This window comes from Cardiocondyla obscurior, linkage group LG10, assembly GCF_019399895.1.
Source record: "Cardiocondyla obscurior isolate alpha-2009 linkage group LG10, Cobs3.1, whole genome shotgun sequence".
NCBI classification, from domain to species: domain Eukaryota; kingdom Metazoa; phylum Arthropoda; class Insecta; order Hymenoptera; family Formicidae; genus Cardiocondyla; species Cardiocondyla obscurior.
Window position 1 is genome coordinate 6543169 of NC_091873.1, and position 18093 is coordinate 6561261.

At 43.5% G+C, this 18093-nt stretch overlaps 2 protein-coding genes across 10 annotated transcripts in view; one reads left to right on the forward strand and one right to left on the reverse strand.

Annotated features, from left to right (window-relative positions):
- The window catches only part of Fdl (fused lobes), a 32421-nt gene that overhangs the window by 6823 nt on the left and 7505 nt on the right, over nt 1–18093 (forward strand). For all 5 annotated transcript variants that reach the window (XM_070662989.1, XM_070662988.1, XM_070662987.1 and 2 more), the window contains exon 2: nt 8321–8377. The gene's annotated coding sequence lies outside the window, so the exon portion shown is untranslated. The remainder of the gene's footprint in view (nt 1–8320; nt 8378–18093) is intronic.
- Nucleotides 1026–16881, reverse strand: S-cup (spermiogenesis-related protein stanley-cup). 5 transcript variants are annotated; one of them, XM_070663022.1, is made up of 5 exons: nt 16834–16881; nt 5934–6088; nt 4817–5354; nt 3628–3778; nt 1026–2773 (listed from the first exon to the last, which is right to left on the reverse strand). In XM_070663022.1, the coding sequence occupies exons 3-5, from the start codon at nt 4975–4977 to the stop codon at nt 2459–2461; spliced, it is 627 nt and encodes a 208-aa protein (XP_070519123.1). In that variant the 5' UTR covers nt 4978–5354; nt 5934–6088; nt 16834–16881; the 3' UTR covers nt 1026–2458. The 5 variants fall into 5 exon arrangements, with proteins under 5 accessions (XP_070519123.1, XP_070519124.1, XP_070519120.1 ...); XM_070663023.1 differs by lacking the exon at nt 16834–16881 and adding an exon at nt 14898–15667 and having other exon boundaries at nt 3628–3766; XM_070663019.1 differs by lacking the exon at nt 16834–16881 and adding an exon at nt 14898–15667.

The window sequence follows — 18093 nt, forward strand, 5'->3', positions numbered from 1 at the left end:
ATCGAGGTGAATTAACAGGATAGTCCACTTCTTGACGCGTTCTTAAATGTCACTAACAGATCGCCTTATTACGTAGAGCTCGCTAAATGCTACAAGCTCTTTTTTAGTAAAAAAAAAGAAAGAAAAAATTAAATGAAAAAAAAAGAAAAGGAAAAGAAAAAGTTAGTTCTCGAGTTAATTAATTTTACAGCTTGAGAGATTGGAAGATAGATAATGGATTAGCCGAGATCTTACTCTTCGTATTATTACCGTCCGCGTCTTTTAAAATATAATTATTTTCGGATTACGTCGGCAGTTTTGCGCGGCTAATAATACTGATTCAAGTCATTTAAACATCGCTCTTTCGGCCACATCTTTCTAACTGTACACGTCGGCGCAGAAAAGATTTCATAAATAATAGCAAATATTAACGGATCGCTCCGTTATTCAATTGAGGCTCTCGCTATGTAATTCATGCTTCCACATCATGCTTCGTAAATATCCGACTTTTGGTTAAGAGACATCGCATTTTATCGCAAGGTTTTTTTTTTTAATTCGATAAAGCACTCGGTTGATGAGGCGGCTGTTTGAGTAAACATTTTTTTTTCCTTCTTTCTTCTTCTTTCTTCCCTTTTTTTTTTTGATATCAAGGTTATCGCTCTCTTTCTTGTCACGACTAATTGTTATTACCGTCGTAATTAAGCGTCCGCGAAATAAATTTGACAAACCAAACGTAAGCGCGCACGCCGTACGCGTAGGGCGATTATCGTTAATTATTATTTAAATGCGATATCTGCTGCGCGCAGATATTAATTACACCGCGAGTATAACTCGGCCCGAAACTGAAATAAGAACCTTGCCCCTCCCCGCGCGTTTATAGAGCGCAAAATCCGAAACGCGTGTAACTCGAGCGAAATTGACGTTGCCTCGTTTGATGCCGAGTTGAATTTCATCGATAGCACTCGCCGTTTTAATATTCATGCCGGCGTAATAATAAATCATTATTGCGGCCGTGAGCCGGTGCGCGATAAAAAAGAAGTGCACGTTGAATGCACAGCTATTTATTTACATATTCATCTATCATACAGTGGAGAGAGAGATCTAGAGTAAAATGTACGCTTTGAAGCATTTTTTTTTCTTTTTTTTTTTCTTTTTTTTTTTTTTTCCTAGCGGAATGCTCATAAATTCCGCGACGTAGCGCGGCCAAGTATCATTTACGTTAACAGCGATTCGCATTGTTTATTCAAACGGAAACTGTAATCTAACGGTGCCCCGCGTTTTCGCATCTCCGCTCTCTTAAACTAATGACCAGCCGGGGAAAATGAAACATGCCGTTAAGTATTCTCCTCCTTAGCATCTATAAAATGTAATTACCTGCGAAATTAGGTCTCTCTGTTCATTGCCCGCGGGCCGTATGACTTACAACGCGTACCGTTTTCACGTACCGGAATTAACTTGCGCTATATTTCGGCGGATTCTATATTCGAGCTCGATATTTATATACATTTCTACAGGATGCGCTCCTATCTATAATATATTCAAAATATTATGTCGCGTTTAATCGTCGTGGTCGGCTGAAAAATATGTAGAAAATTCGAGGTGGTTACGTCTTTCGAAAAATCGTTATTATTCTTTTTTTTTTTCCTTTTCTTTTTCTTACGTTTTTTTTTTCTTTTTTGTTTTTGGTTTTACGTCGACGAAAAAGCTCTTGAAAGTTTCTACGTGTCGCTTCGCTTAGACAAGGTTGGAAGAAAAGCAGTACGTACTTTCGAAAAATTGCTTCGTCGCTTTTCTTTCATCTTGTCTTTCGTTTACACGTGTTTCTCAAAAGGGTGTGGGTGTGTGTTCAGGCACTTAATCTTCCGCACCTTTTCACTCTACTATTAAGAATTAAAAATCTTTCAAGACAGCGGAAGAGTAATAATTCTAAAAATATTAAAATACCCTCGAAGTAACGCACAAGGTGTCTTTTATCATTAATTTCAAAAATAAATTGTAGTTATAAAATTTCTTCTTCTTCTTCTTCTTTTTTTTTTCTCATTATCTCTTTGATGAAAATTATTCCGCACTTTTTGCGCACCTTTGCGCATCTTGATTTAAGAGAACAGCGGTCCCTTGATTTTTTTTTCTTTTTTCTTTCTCTTTTTAAATCCGTTAGAAATTTCTTTCGCAACTTGTCTTTCGTACGCGAACCTAGAAAACTTGCTCGGCTATCTATCTTTACGTTCTTCTTCCCGTTTCCTCCATTAAAAATCAATCTCAGTTCTCTGTGCCGTCGAAAGAACGGCATTTTCGTTACGAATGTCTCCGCGAGACTTGACTATCCAGCTATCGCTCGCATCCGACTTCGTCACTCCGCCGATTATAGAATTTTACTTCGACGTTCGCCGCTCCGCGTCTTCATCCGCGTGATCCCGGACACGTTTTTGGAATTACGGATTTTGCGATCGAGGTATTTCCGGCGAGCCTTATCGGCTCCTTAGACGTAGCCGTCAGCCTCTAATTTTAGGGCCGCTTCGTACGAAGGTAAACCCTGATCGTCCCTCGGGATATCTTCCCGTTTGTTGATCCTGTTGGCCTCCGACTCGGTGGGCAAGCTGCTTATCGGGGGCGAGATAATGCTGTTGGGATCGTCGGACTCGTCCTTCTTGTCGGTGGGCGAGGGCAGCGCCCGGGGGTCGAAGATGAGGCTCTCGTAGGCCGGCGGTGGTCCCGAAGTCACGGGACACGCCGGGAGAGACGCGGGCACTCCTTCTTCCTGATAAGCTTGAGACGCCGCCGATCTCTCGATACACTGAAAACGGAATCGTTAGTTATACCGACAAAACGCTGGGATAAAATATTAAAACTAAAATACGACTGAGGGTATAAAACTTGATGCTGTATCAATGCATCAACAGAGATCGTTTGCGTAATCGTAACAGGTGCTTTTATCTCTCGTACTTTTTATCTAGTTAGAATATTTATTATCAGAATTTTTTTAATTAATTCTTTCCATGTTACGGTTATTTATTTTAATTTTTTTTTCTTTTTTTTTCATTTTCTTTTTTCTTTCTTTCTTTTTCTTTTTCTTTTATCCTCGCATTTCGTCGTATCTGTGCGCGGGACGACTGTCTTTAGGTTTCAAGGTGCGAAGTATTCACGTTGTCGCATTGCGGCGTACAATTTCACCCGGTGTTCTCGCGGTCGTGGCTTTTACGTGTAACGCGAGGGCGTGGTTTCCGCGGGATATGCGAATTTTTATTTAATTGCGGGCGGTAACCACAAAGGTTGAGCGGAAGGTTGCGTAAAAGGTCGGGCGGGTGGAAATAAGTAACTCGCGGTCTGCGTCAAATAAGTTTCAAGTATGTTTAAAGTAATTTCGCGTAGCATTGTGAGGGGAATACAAACTCCGGGGATACTCCGAAAGAATAAATAGGCGAGGTTTGAAAAAAACACTCGGCAGGATCTCGTTATAAATTAAATATCTACACGTTAATAATTTTATTCGACAAATTTGCGTAGACAGAGAAACGTTGGTATAGGTTTCCAAAAAAAAAGAAAAAAATATATTATCGACACTTAGCGACGTGTACGAAATTTAAAGCTAATTTGCGCGATAATTAATGCGATAGTTTCACGGCTTTTTAATTTCGATCGGTGGCTTACGTGCGTATCCATAGTGAAGACTTCTAGGCTGTGAATGTCCGGCTCGGCCCTCCAGTACTGCGAGTACTCTTGCGGTCGATGCTTCCGGACGTTTTTGTGGCAGCAGTAGCATATGAGCACCACCATCGTGATCACACCACTGATCATGGCGCTAAAAGCGAACCAATATAGACGATGTTTAGACGGGGTGGTTTTTGTGCTGGGAGGTGTCCGAGGAAAAAGCGAGGCCCGCTGCAAAGGGTGGGTGGGTGACTTGGTAAAAAAAAAAAGAAAAAAAAAGGTAACCGTGCGATTTATCCCCCGTCGGATAAAATGAAAAATGTTTTGAATCCGATATAAAACAGTCACTTTTGCCGCGTGCATTTCATGGCGATTTAAAGCGAGAAAAAGAAATAAAAAAAAAAGGAAAAATAAAACTGTACGTCTGAAAAGATACTTTTACGTTTTGACAAGTGTTGACTGGAAAGATAATGCCCGGTTATCTTTGTTTTACACGCATTAAAATTTATTTCGACAAATAATCTGATAAAGAAAAAAAGAGCGAGTGTTTTGTCGTTAATAATACATACGATGCATAATGTATGACGCATCATTGCCAGCGTAATTGAGTTGACCGTTTAATCAGCAATTATTTATTCGTATTCCTTTATCTCAAATTAGTAGCCGTATCATTAAAGATAAAAAATCATTATTAGCCGATCGAATTAACATTAATTTAAGCAAAGTATCGCCTCGCATATTTATTCGCGAAATAAAAAATGTACATCAAACGTTTGCGAGTTGAACCACATCGCGTCTGAAAAATGTACATAATTTTTTTCGAAGGGGAAAAGAAAGAAAGAAAAAAAAAAAAAATTAATATTCCGAATCGAGCAACGTTTTAATATCTTTCTTCAGAGGCATCGAGATTGCCAAGTCAGCTTTGACTCGCAGATTGAATCTCTCGAGCTGTTCCACGGAAATGGGCATTGAATTTCCAATCGCTGGATGTTGGAAAAGTCGAATATTCGAATATTTTCGTTTAGCAACTGTGCGGGATACAGGACGCAGTTCGTAGGAGAATAGGGCCGGAAGGATGCGTGCAAAGGGACGGCGGGCGCGGCCTCTCGAAAGGTATCGGCTCCGCGCCCGCCGTGAGATATCTCGCGCTTGTATTTTACGAGAACTGCTAGCCGGAAGTCGTACTCACCCACCGAGGAGGATGTTAACATTCCCGTGCAGATCCGCGTCAAAGCGGCCGCTTCTGCTCGTCGACGAGGAGCCGTTATGCTCCGACGAGGCATCCCCGTAAGCGGTGCTACCGTTGTGATGGGCCTTCTGCACCGCGGCCATCACCGCTATCTTTTGCATTATCTTGCTTTCGTTGTCACCCGCTCGTCGAATTTTTTTTTTTCTCTTTTTTGCGTCCTCTCTTCCTTTATGATATGAACGAGTAACATGGAACCGCGGCTAATTAGCGCCGCTGGGGTTTAATTATTTCTTTCCTCTCGCCCTTTTTTTTTCTTCTGCAGGCACTCCTCGATCTTTAGGCTCGTTAGAGCGATCCCGGGGATCGAGATAGACGGTAATAACGTGTCTTGAAAAGGTGTCTTTCGTTTCCGAAGACGCTTCTTGCCCATCGGACGCAAGCTCCTCTCTCTCCTCTTCCCCCCGAGCACGATCGACTTTGCATTACGATCGGTTAGATCGCTCGGGGGGATTCTCGTGACCGAATCGGATCTCAAGTCCTGAAAAAAAAAAAAGAAAAAGAAAATTATTGCTGTTCATTTTTATCTATCAAGTTATCACTGTTGAAAGTCATTGAAATATTTAACGCAAAGAAAAAAAAAAAAGAAAAAAAAAGGGGAAGAAAGAAAGAAAAATTAGCAGTAACTTTGATTAGATCAGATCATATTTCACGAGTGTGTCGCATGCAAATAAATTACATCGTGTTTTTCTTCACTTTGCGATGTCGCAGCCGAACGTGACGGAAGTTGGCGTTTAAATTGATATATCATTAGCAAGAAAAACGAGCGAACATTAATTTCCACCTTAGTTTTCTTTGACTCGGAGCGAAACCGTCGTGACGTATCGTTGACCCGTATTGTCTCCGTCTAGCGGTATACTTCGACCGTTAAATGAAGACACTTTCACGTCGCGTTTCCATTACCACCGATCGAATCAACGGATCGCGCCGCCGGCAGCTTCCTCGCGGGACGCGTCTCTTTTTTTTTTACAAAGTCCCGTCGTCTTTGCGTCACGTCTCGGCGCGGTCCCACGCGGAATCCCAACGCTCCAAATTGAATTTCTCATTGCGCAATACTCACGTAGAAGTCAGAACTCCCGGCTGGGCTGACCGCGCGCGGCTTCACGAACGCCCGTCAACGGGTTTGCCAGCGCGTGTCATCGCCGTTGTTCCAAGCAGCTCGGGATCTCAATCGATCCGTAAGATTCGCTTTGCGCCGCCGCTTGATTACGCGACCTGCAAACAGATAAAGCCTAACTGAGAACTATTTTCATTACTCGATACCGCGTCGTATGCTTCTCCTCAAACTTTGCGATACATTTTCTCGATATATTATGAATTTAGGGCGCTGTGCGTATTTTTTTTTTTTCTTTTTTTCTTTCTCTCCTCTCAGATTAGTCGTCCGAACAATTCGTCTCTCTGTTATCTTGTCACGCTTACGGATCGGAGAAAATAATTCGTTAGTTCGGCCAGCTCCGAACACGCGGAACTTAAGTACTCTTCATAATTTCAGTCGCTAATCGAGTTATCGACTTAGACGCAATCTATCATTTTTCTCACCGGACGCATTAAGAATTTCGTAAGAATTTCCAGCTCGCTGTAGACACTCCGTGAATTTAAGAGAGCGGGAGCGTAAGATCGCTCTCGTTTGACGGGGGAGGAGAGACGAATTTCGAAATTGATAAAATGAATAAATAAATACCGACGCGACTTGGTCATCGGTGCTGTTTGCATTCGCTTATTTCGCAACGCTAATTGCGAAAGTAAACATTAACGGAATATTCCACGGGGAATATTCCCGAGGATCCCTCCACTCTCGCGATGCCGATCGATACCAATTTTGAGCCGCTTGCTGTGATAGTTAATTTCAAGGATAATCTACTCGTTGTTAATTTATTAGATCGCGGTCGAGAGTCGATATTTTACGCGAGCGCGCGCGGCCAAAACTGCTTCTCGGCGAGAGGAAAATTTCTTCATTTTACCCGAGATATTCCTCGAAGGAGCACTTTGTCCTTTTAATAAACGCGTTTCGAATCGTCGCCTCGTAATTCCTTAACTTAACATTTTAAACGGCAATACTTAAATTAATAAAACGTAATACCGATAAGAAGGTCTCGTGCCGCTCGCTTCGGGACTTACGCTTGAATATCGATCTGCTAACATTGTAACGTGAACTTTAAAACTTGCCGATTCCTCACAGTCTACCATAGCGCGGCGTAAAACCTCCAATGAAATCGGTAAACGTGTCGGTTTAGTTTCATTCCTTTCTTTCTTTTTTTTTTTTTTCTTTTTTTCCTTTTTCTGTCCGCACGTAACGCGCGGACTTTCCGTACTTTTATTACATTTTTTTACACGGTTCGACGGGACCTACGTGTGAGAGTGGTTAGAAAGAAAATTTGCAATTTGTCGGAAATTTATTTCCCCATTTCGTCTCGTTTTGCTCCGATGCTCCGTTTCCTACTGCTATCCGTGTTTCTGCATAGCGCGTTATTGAAGCTACAAGCCGGATGTGGTAGCGCACGAAATAAGCTGACGTAAAAAAAAAAAAAAAAGAGCGAGAGAGAAAGAGAGAGGAAAAAAAAGAAAAAACAATTTATCGCCTCGCGAGTATCTCTTAATAAAGTTCAATTACGATTTCGCTTGGTTAACTTTTACCGAGGATATCACGCGGGGATCGTAAGCCCCTTATTTAGCCTTTATTAAAAGTGCATTGGCCGAGATAAGCTATACTGCAGTATTACTATTTTTTTTTTTCTTTTCTTTGAGCTAGCTTGGAATAAATACGAGTCTCGAATTAGTTTGTAATAATGAACGCCGAACGAAACGAGAGAATTCAACTCTGGCTGGTTCTTGTTAAATTAATTTTGTAAATAGGTAATTGATGTCGTGATTATTTAATAATTTAATGTTACGCAAATTGTAATTTATTAAATATACAGACGATGTTAGATAATTAATACCAACACGACGGAGGTTAGATACACAACGTCGGGTAATTAATGTTAAATAAACGAATGAAATAATTACGAAAAATTTAGAGCCACCCTCTTTTTTTTTTTTTTTTTTTTTTTTGTTTCGCGAGATTGTATCAAGTGATTGCTAATTACGTAATTGAAGTCAATTTATCGGGGAATAAAAGATAAAGCCTAATTCGCTTTGACGTAGTTCGTTTTAGTCGATAATGAATATACCCCGCGCTGTTACACGATGACAGCGTGCGTCCCTTTATATAGATTAATCAATAACGGTTTATTAAACTTATGCCTTCAACAGCGGAGCATGGACGGAAGACGATCTAGCTCGTAAAGTCACCGATTACTTGCGTCGAATTTTCGCCGATATCTCGACCGCGTCTAATTTGTCATTAGAAACGTACGTACGTTCAAGTATACGCCGTTCGAAAATTCCATCGCCAATTCGAAAACCTTTGCCTTTTGAGATTTTAATAGGAATGTGTGTTTGTTGCAGATTCGTGCAAATGAAGGACGTTAGATGAGGAAGTTCGCGAGACCGCCTGAATTGCAGGTAAGTCCACACGACGTAGAGTCGTGCGAATAATCTCTCAGACATAGTACGTATTATTTAATCGCCTTATGAGGCTTTATCATATGCACGTTGCGCTCGACACGAGGGATTAATTTTCATTTTATTAAGAATTTTATTAAAATTTTATTTTTTTTTATAATAATTCTTTTTTTCTTTTTTTTTAATAATAATATTTTTAAACTTTAAACTTATTTAAACTTTAATAATAATTAATAGTTTGGAAATAAACGAGTGCTATTAATGTAACAAAACCTAATAGACATAATAATAGTACAATGTTGTGCAAATTGCAGTGTAATTTTTTTAAAGAGCGCCAAATGACAATTATTTATTTTTTTTCTCTCTTTTTTTGTAACGTAAATTATAACAATTGTATCGCGAAATGTCTGCACTACGAAATTACGACGGCAATTACTTGTGGTTACGTTAATTCTTCGAGATACGCTTAACAGTCCACTTAATCGGGTAGAAAATTTCCACTTGACCACGTTGTTGTTTTTTTTTCTTCTTTTTTTTTTTGCCCGAAGCGAAACTAATAGACGTGCCCCATTAAAAGAAGTATTCAATTACGGTTAATACCAGCCCAACATTGTCCACCACGTATCGACCTAATCAACTGTTATGGCAACCTATCTTCCACCTCGTACGGATCCAGAGCCACCGACTATCCGGCTAGAAATTTAATCTAATCAACCACCCATCCACCTGCTCGTGATTATCTCAGGAGGTCATGGCGTCACGCGATGTTAACTTTATTTAGGATCAGCCAACGTGTAGCATCTCGAAATAGCAGCTTTACAATCGCACACAGTTAATTATTTATCTATTTTTTTTTTTACGCGATTATTTTTTACCGAGTACTTAATCCGCAGCGTTAAATAATAAAAAAAATCCAGCTTCTAATCAAATGACTCGCCGTTCGACGGCTTTCTACTCGACTGCCCACGGGAAATATTGTTTAATTCGCTTAATCAGTATCCGTACCTCGCGTAATCGTCGAATAGGCGTAATCAACGGCGATTAGACTGTAACGGTGATAGTTACGGTGACTATTTATAACCCCGGGGACGAGACGCTCGCCGATTTTCTTCTCCGTTTTACGTGCGAGAAGTGTCAGATACGCGCTGCGTATCATGAGCGGTTTTAATCAGGCCTGCTTGCTAATCGACGACCTTGGCTTACATCAACTACGCCCGAGCTGGGCTACGTAGGAGCAGCGATATTCTCACGGCATAGTTAAGCTTATGACACGCGTCTGTCGATTAGAGGCTTCAAACGGATTATAATTAAGGATTTTAAACGGTCTCTTTCCGGAGCGCGACGAGGTATCTATCAAGCATTCGTATTAATCGTAGAGCGTTCGCAACGCATCCGTGCTTCCGAGCTACTTCCATCCAGGTCGCGCGTTCCTGTTGCGTTTGCAGACTGACTTTGCAGCCTCGAGTACCTGGGCGTTAATATCCTTCGACTCTCGCGGCACGCAATCGTCTTCCACTTCTCGACCCGAAAAAGGAATTCCCCGTTCGATCGTCGCGCTAATTGAATTTTACGTCGATCGTGGGTCGCGCCCACGTCGTACAGAGCAACGGAGGGCGTTCAAAGGGCGCCCGAATCTCGCGATAAAATAGCGAACGACGGTTTCCGAGCTAATTTAATTAATTGCGATCACCGTTCGATTACTCGTCTTTTGACGGCGCGTCGTGTACGATAACGCGGCGAAAGATGCTGCGCGAGTGTCCGGACCGCGAAGAGTCAGTTCTGATCTCGGCGAATTTGTCCCGCGACGATCCCGGTTATCGCGGCATGCGCGTATGTCTATCACTCGTTTTCCGCTCGCGAGCGTATCGTGACGTGACAGTTGTCGCTGACGACCTGTCACATACCTTTACAACAACGCCGTGCTATACCTGGCGGGATCGATGATGCCGGTGGCTAAAATGTCTGGAACGTAGCGGGTATTACGCACGTAATATCTAAAACTGTCTTTGCATCACAGCCGCGTTGTATTACGTTATATTAGAACGCGATAATCCAGAAAAGAACGGATGGGGAGGGGGGAGGGAAGGGGCTGGTCGCGTTTTATTAATTAAAATTAATTCTCCCTGACACGACAGACGACACCGTTCTGGCATTGACATCAGCGTTTAATCTTTAATTACTTTGATGAAATTTAATTTTGTTTGATATTTCGCTCCGCCAGGTAAATTCACGGTGCATTTTATTTTGTTTTATTCTATTTTCTTTTTTTTTTTTTTACTTTTTCTTTCTTTTTTATTTTATTATATTTCTAATTTACTTGACTTAGCGAACTGTGTAAATTAAAGCGGTATACGGGAGTCGCGTATGCAACGTTTCGTATCGTATGTCGGGACATCTCTAATTAACAGCGCGCTAATTAACATTATGCCGGGAAGTATTTTCGACGTTGCCGCAATGTAAAAAATATTTTTGTATATATAAAAAGAAGACGATATAACGGATTTGTTAGATGGATTAATTACAGAATCGAGCCGGCTTTAAAACGCAGTTTAATAAATTTTTGCCAAGTCTGCGAAAAGTTTCTGCGAGAAAGGGAAGCGCTCGGGTGCAAGTAAAAGCTGTCGCCGCGCCGCGCTCGCGAAGAAGTTCCAGCTTTCCCGGGGATTGTCTTTCCGACTTGAGGATCTAAGTTGATTCGCGCGAATTTTATGGCAATTAGATCCCGCCGAGCGTGAACGCCCCTTCGAAAGCTCACTTTTTAACGCTCCCAGGCACTTTTCGCGCACGCTTCTAATCGCCGAGGCGCGGACCGAGATAGCTTTCCCCCGCGGATTTTCGTTCCCGGGGTCTCGAAATTCGCGCTTACGCGAGGAAGTATCTCCCCGGTGGGGTCGAAGTTAGTCGGTTCTTAAAGTTTCATCGCCCCTCGGGACGAACGAGTTCAGGGCGAGATGTGAATAAACGGAGGACCGTAGATAACGCTGCGTGAAACCGCGCTACGTTCGCTTCGCCTACGGTTCGCTAATTGGAGTCGTCATATTGCCGGTCCTCCAATTAGTACTCGCCCATCGTCGTAGGTAACGAAAATTATGCCCGCCTAGTTAACTCGCATAAATTTTGACCTTCCGCGTTACATCACCCGCGGCGCGAGTTGAAGTCCAAGCCCGGCCGGATCAATGGCGAGTAAACGCCGATATACGTTTCGCCGGGACGGACTCGCCGCTTTACCTTGAAGCGCGCGATTAAATTCGTTAAAGTTGCCGGCGCCTTCTCCGGTGCGTGAAAAATTTAAGAGCCTTACGAGCTTACGATTTCCACGCGCGGGATATGAAATCCATTCCGCGCCCTCCTCACTATCTCCCAATAATATTCGCGGCGCGGATATCGCTCGGCTGTAATTGCTTTGTCGCTTTTAATTAACGCCTTTAATTAAAGCGATTAGTCGCGGGAGACGGATCAGATTATCTTGAATTAATTCGGTGGCACTTGCCGAGCCCGATGCCGCCGTCTTTACATTCGTACGCGAATGCTGCTAGCGAAAGTTCTAGGACGACAGCGATCGTCGTAGAAATTAGAGTACATTTGCCGAGTAAATATAAATCACAATTTATCATTTCTGTCTATCATTAAAATGTTTCCCGGTCACTTTGTTACTCAAGTTAATTTATTCTTTCATACGTCACGTGCCGTAACAAACGATTGTGTTTTCCTTTTTACTTTCATTTCGACTTACCGTTTTATCGAGTCCGTTTTAAATTCGATCCACGTGATAAATCATCGTTAAATAGACTTTAAAGAATCCACGAAAACCACGGAAAAAAGAGAGGAAAAAAAAAGCAACGAAATTATTCCCTCGGCGAAGATAAAAGCACATCGAAAACGAGCGGTGCGCCGAAACACCGCTATTTTTTATTCCTCCCTCGTCGTCGCGGCGCGATTAAAAGCCGGGTCTCTCTTCGGGGGTGACGGAGGCAGAGTCGGACAGTCGCGAATCCGAAATTTCGTTGTCAATTTCAAATGAAGCGTCTCCGGCGAGCCGACCATCGAGCATTCCCCGCGATTGCGCGCGTATCGACTAAAAGGACGCTTCGGAGGCACGTGACATTACGCTAGGTGCCGTGTACGACCTATGTGCTCTACACATATACATATAGAAGCCGTGATACCCTAGCCGACGTACATGCCTATTCGCCCCTCGGCCAGGCGAAACCACGTCGGCCTTTTTTTTTTTCCTTTCCTTTCTTTTCCCCCCTCGTATTTCTCGTATCGAACGGCTCTCGGGCTCGAGGGCTCGCGACTTCGCCGACGCTGGGTCGAAGTCGATCGCCGCGGGATAATGCATTCTCGGGGAGGCAAACGCTCCCGGGAGGGTGGCTCGGCAGGCGGAAAGAGCTCTAAATGGCACCGCTGTTGCGATTGCGGTTTGAAGGCTCGAGATAAATATTGATCCGCGGATTGCGAAATGCGAACGCGAAGGTCAAGCGGCAAGTTAAAATGCAACGAACGCCCGCTATTACCCGCGATCGAAGATCTCGCGAAAAAATATACGCGAACGCTGTTCCTTTCCGTAATTCGAGCGAGACTTGGACTGGGAGAAACGAAGACTGGTCTTCTTCGAGATTTAATCGTGGAAAAGATTTTTTTTCTGCTGAATTCGAATCGTCTTAATAATTCTTTTTTTTATTTCGTTTTTTTTTTCTATGAAAATAAGTACGTTGGTTTCTTTTTTTTGCAGTTTTATTCTTGTGAAAGTAGACGAGAAATATTAGGGACGTTATAAAAAATAATTTATCAATGTTTAATAAAAGTTTATTAGTCAGAATTGAATGTTCGTTCTTTCGCGGGTTATCATTATCTTTAGAAGTAACCGTTTTATTTTTACCTCGCGATAATTGGAGACAAGTATCACGCGTCTTTTTTCATTCGATTAAATATCGATTTCGCGAATATCTCTACTGATAAAAGTGACGAAGAAGAACTAATTTAAAAACGATAATAATTGTCGATATATTAATTCTTACGTAATTATTATCTTACTTTATTATTGTTCAACGTCTGGAAAATAGTATTTTATACTTTCACCGATTCCGAACTCGTTTCAGGCTATTCATCCGCGTATTCAATTTAAAATAATTTACTTCTTTTTCCCTCTTTTTCTTCTTCTTCTGTGCATAAAGATAAATTATATAAAAGCAGCGAGCGCAGGAGCTCTTCGGCAATATTCTACAGTGCGTTAGCATCTGTACCGTTAAGTTATTCTGAAGTACTAGCCAACGATAACGGCAATCAGTGATACCGTGTATCTTCCGATTGCTCCAGATATACACACACACACACATATATATATATATATATATATATATATATATATATATATATATATATATATATATATATATATATATATATATATATATATAGATATATATATTAACTCAGCCCGTTGCCATTTTTATTCCTGACGATGTTTCGCAGTGATTAACGTTGCCGCGTTACCGCGGGGCAGAATAACGGCGCCAGTTGCGTTTTTGCGTTTCTGCTGTCACGACATCGGGACAACCGTCGGCCGGGTCGGCCGAAATTTAACGACGCGACAATAATTAGGTATCGCCCGTGACCGGGAATAATCCGTGGTTTATTGAAGCCGGCGTGAGGATCCTCGTGGTCCCCGACGACTCGTCGCGGAACGTGCGCCAGCGTAATCTCGGTCTTCGCAGGGCCAGCTGTCGCGAATTATTTCGGCGACGGTGTGACGCGTCCGTAACCAGCGAAACAATAATTTAAACGATACGATGAGAACTGGAGCAAGGTACGCAATTCACATCGTAAATATCCGATATCGCGTTTACGCGCTTCGCGAAAGCTGATCGTCCGCGAGGTTTCGAATAAATCGTTGCCGAGATGATCGAGCGTTGATAATCGGCCACTATCGATCGCTGCTGGAGATCTTTGTTAATCTACGCGCAAAACATGACCTTTTTTTTTTAATTTCACGTAAGCCTCCGTTGTCGCCGCGATCGTTCGATCTTATCGCTCGATTCGATACCAGTTTGGAAACCAGACGCCTCTCGCGGAGAGTGCCCGATAAATTCTAATCACGCGCACTATGTTATTAAATTCTAACAATTAAACGTGTTATATTTCGCGTATCTTGTTCTATCTATTTACTCGTCCGACTGGTGCAACGAAGTCGACGAAGTAGCGTCGCTAATTGAAAAGCGCGACGCGGTCTCTCACTTCGAATCATTATCTAATAATCGGCTCGATGTCGCAACTCAAGAAGTCTATTAATTTCCCCAAAGCGGTCCGCGAATAAGTTTCCTTCGCGGACGCCAGGTCACGCGTATGTTAATCGCGCTCGTTCGATCTCGTTCGACGACTCGTTGACACCGCGGCGAGTGTCAGCTCTGGCGAAGTGAAAGAACCGACCTTTTTTCTTTTTTTTTTTTTTTTTTTTCTTTCAGCGCGCGACAACGGGGTGGCCTGGTTGGGTCGGTCGATCGCGCGCCCGTCCGAGCACCTGCGATTCCCTTGGCGATCGATGGCAATCCTGGGGTTGGTATCGGCCTGACCCGTCCATCCGCACGCTCGCCTTTCCGTTTCCGTCCAGGAGGCACACCGCGACGGCGACGGCGAACGATCCCGCGCCTCTCTCGCCCTCGAAGCTCGAACTATCTCCCGTACTACCCCCGGGGTGAACCGTCCTTAGTACCGTTTCGCCGGAGACTATCGGCGGCAGTGGTCATGGCACGCGCGTTGCTTGGCTACGCCACGCGATTCGCGGCACGGCATTTAGGTATAGTTCACGTGTGCTAAAGGCAGAAGTAGCAGCGACGACGCCGCCGCTGCCGCCGGCGCCGCTCCCACCATCCTTGACTTCGTCGTCCCTGTCGCGTCACGCTCCCACAATCCACCCTCTCTCGGCTCATAAACCTACCTACCCGCGTCGCCCGCTTCTCCCTCTTTGTTCCTAGATTCGCGGTGCCCAGAAAGCGGCGGAAAGAGAGGAGAAAAGGGAACCTCGCGCCCACCCCCGATCCCCACCGGCGTGCCGGCTGATAACGTTCGACCACCCGCTCGTCTAATCGCAGCGAGGGCGAAATTTTTCGGCCAGCTGGCTCGGCGCGCAACGTGGCTCGGTACCGCGCGGCGCGGCGCGTTGCTATCGGATCCTGCCCAGTCTCTCACCGCGGCCCGATGTCGTCGCATAGGTATCACGACGGTATCGTATTTTATCTGAGCGAAGTGCCGCGCGGTATTCGATCGCATCGCCGCGGAATTGGCTTTCCCCGCACGTGGAAATTGATAGACTCCGTGCGTGCGTACTCCGGAGTGCGTGCCGCCCGAGCCCCGCGGTCCATCAATCTTGTTTGCGGAAAGCAAAGCCTGTAACGCGAGGCGTGACTACATTGCGGAAAATGAAAATTGTGCTCTTCCCTCCCCGCCCTACTTCGCAAAATCGTTGCAACAGCCTACGGTTTGGCGCAGAATTAGATCGGCTCAGCGAAATGTAGGACTAACATCGTTCGTATGAATTTGCTAACCGCGAAAGTTGTCGCATGTGCATTTTTATAAAAATATTTTTTTATTTTTTTACTTTATTTTGTGCGCGGTGAAATTAATATTCACGTTTTATTTTATTAAAAAATGTCCTTCTTTTTTTCTTTTATTAAGTAATTATTCGACCAACCTGTCGATCTAGAATTTTTATTTGATATCAAACAAATCTTCCGCTGCTTTAAATCGATTTTATTATTTTTTTTTTTTCCGAGTTGTGTACTGTTCCATTTCGCTTAGCCGCCTTGGCTTCGTGCATGAATGTCATTAGAGCCTACCTAAATGCAAAGCACGCTGAGTATGCACGAAGAATGAAAAATAGCGGCGCACGAAAATGCGATCGACTCTGCCTTTCTCGCGGTTGCTCGACTTGACGGCTGGTCTTGATTCCAGTGGAATAAATTAGCATGGGGGATTATTATGATTTATTTTCGCGGCGAGATACGGGATCGAAGCCTAAAGTGCCTATTCTCGGAGTTAAGTCACTGAGAGGTGCCAAGTGTTGTTTGCGTAGTAATCAGAACGCACGACCCGTCTAGACCGCCGGAGCGTTTCGAGAGGCGAACGAGCTAAGCTTAGACCTTGCCTAGGCATCCAAAGTGTATTTCTGTGCAATTCGACAGGTGGCCCTAAGACTCGCCGCAATAAGTAGCGATTCTCGATAACGCCGCTCCTCTTCACTACGTAATAATCGAGATAAACGCGCGGTTATCTCAAAAAAAAAAAAAAAAAAGAGAGAAAAAAAACCATATCTAGTGCACTTAATTTGGCTTTTTCGTATGTTTGTTCTACATTCGAAACGTCGAACTTGGTCCTTTTAAAGTATTAGGAGAAACCATACGCGCGCTATTTTTTAAAAGACTAATTACAAAGTACGAAAAAAAAATTATGCGACTTACCAATCTGCACTCAGCGGAGTTGTGGATTTCTGCCGGTGACTGTAACATAAAATGAAACACATTAATGTAGACATGCTAGTATTTAAATTAATGTAAAGGTAGGGCTTTATTTTTATAAAGATTTTATAAAAAAGAATTGATTCTCACCTAAGAGATGCTCCGCCGATGCACGATGCCCCCCGGGTCTGCTCCTCCTCTCAGATGGGACGTGTCGAGACATCCTTCCGCGACACTGGAAACTCGCGAACGCACTCCCGTAAAAAATCATCATAAAAAAGAAAGCGCGCGATAACTAGCGGCACTCCCGAATGCGAAGATTAATTCTTAAATTGTATTAATTTGCATAAAATTGCTTAATTGTTAAATATCATTTACGATTAAATCCCCATTAATGACCGACAAAACTGCGGCCCGTCGCTGAAAATTCCGCGAGCGATTTCACGCTAACGGGAAAATAGAAAATTTTGTTTCTCATTTACATTGACGGTAAACCGTATCGCGTTCACGTCCGGATTGCGTCTTCGGCATATCGGATCGCGCGGAGATGAAGATTCGCTCGAGCCTTCCGACGTGAAAGTTACGTAATTGTATAGGTGATGCCCAGGCGATGGTCTATAAATCTTCGTGATATCATAAAGCGAATGAGCGAGCGCTTTTGCGCACGTGCATTTTACGTACGGAAAACACTTTCGCCGCCGATTCCTTTTCGCCTTCTTGCCCGACACTGAGAAGGAAAGAGAAAGAGAAACGCGTTTCGCTTGCGCCGCAGAAGAATCGCCGGAAGTACGCGGGGAAACGTTTCCTTTCGGTCGCCCGCCGTCTAATCTCGCGATATATACGTGCCGTGTCTTTATGTCGACGTGCCTTCCACATAAATCACGCCTTATCTCTCGCGTGTCAGCGTCTAGGAGGGGAATCTCGCGGCGAGAATACATCTACATTTTGTTGCGCGCTTAAGTAAACGCCGGCATCTTCCGTCTCTCAGCGTTGGCAATCGAAAAGACAGAGAGAGAGAGAGAGGTGTCGAAAGATAAAATGCAAAGAGACGGTCACCCGAATGAAAGTGAGAGGCGCGTGCCTCATATTTAATATCGAACGATTCTTAGACCGGTATTCATACTCGGTTCTTATATTTAATACTGTCTTAAGGCTTAATATTTATTACGCGCCGGTCTTATTTAATTTTTAATCAATCACGGAGCCTTATTATCGTCTGAAGACGTCGATCTTGAAATAAGAACAGAGTGCGAATACCGGGCG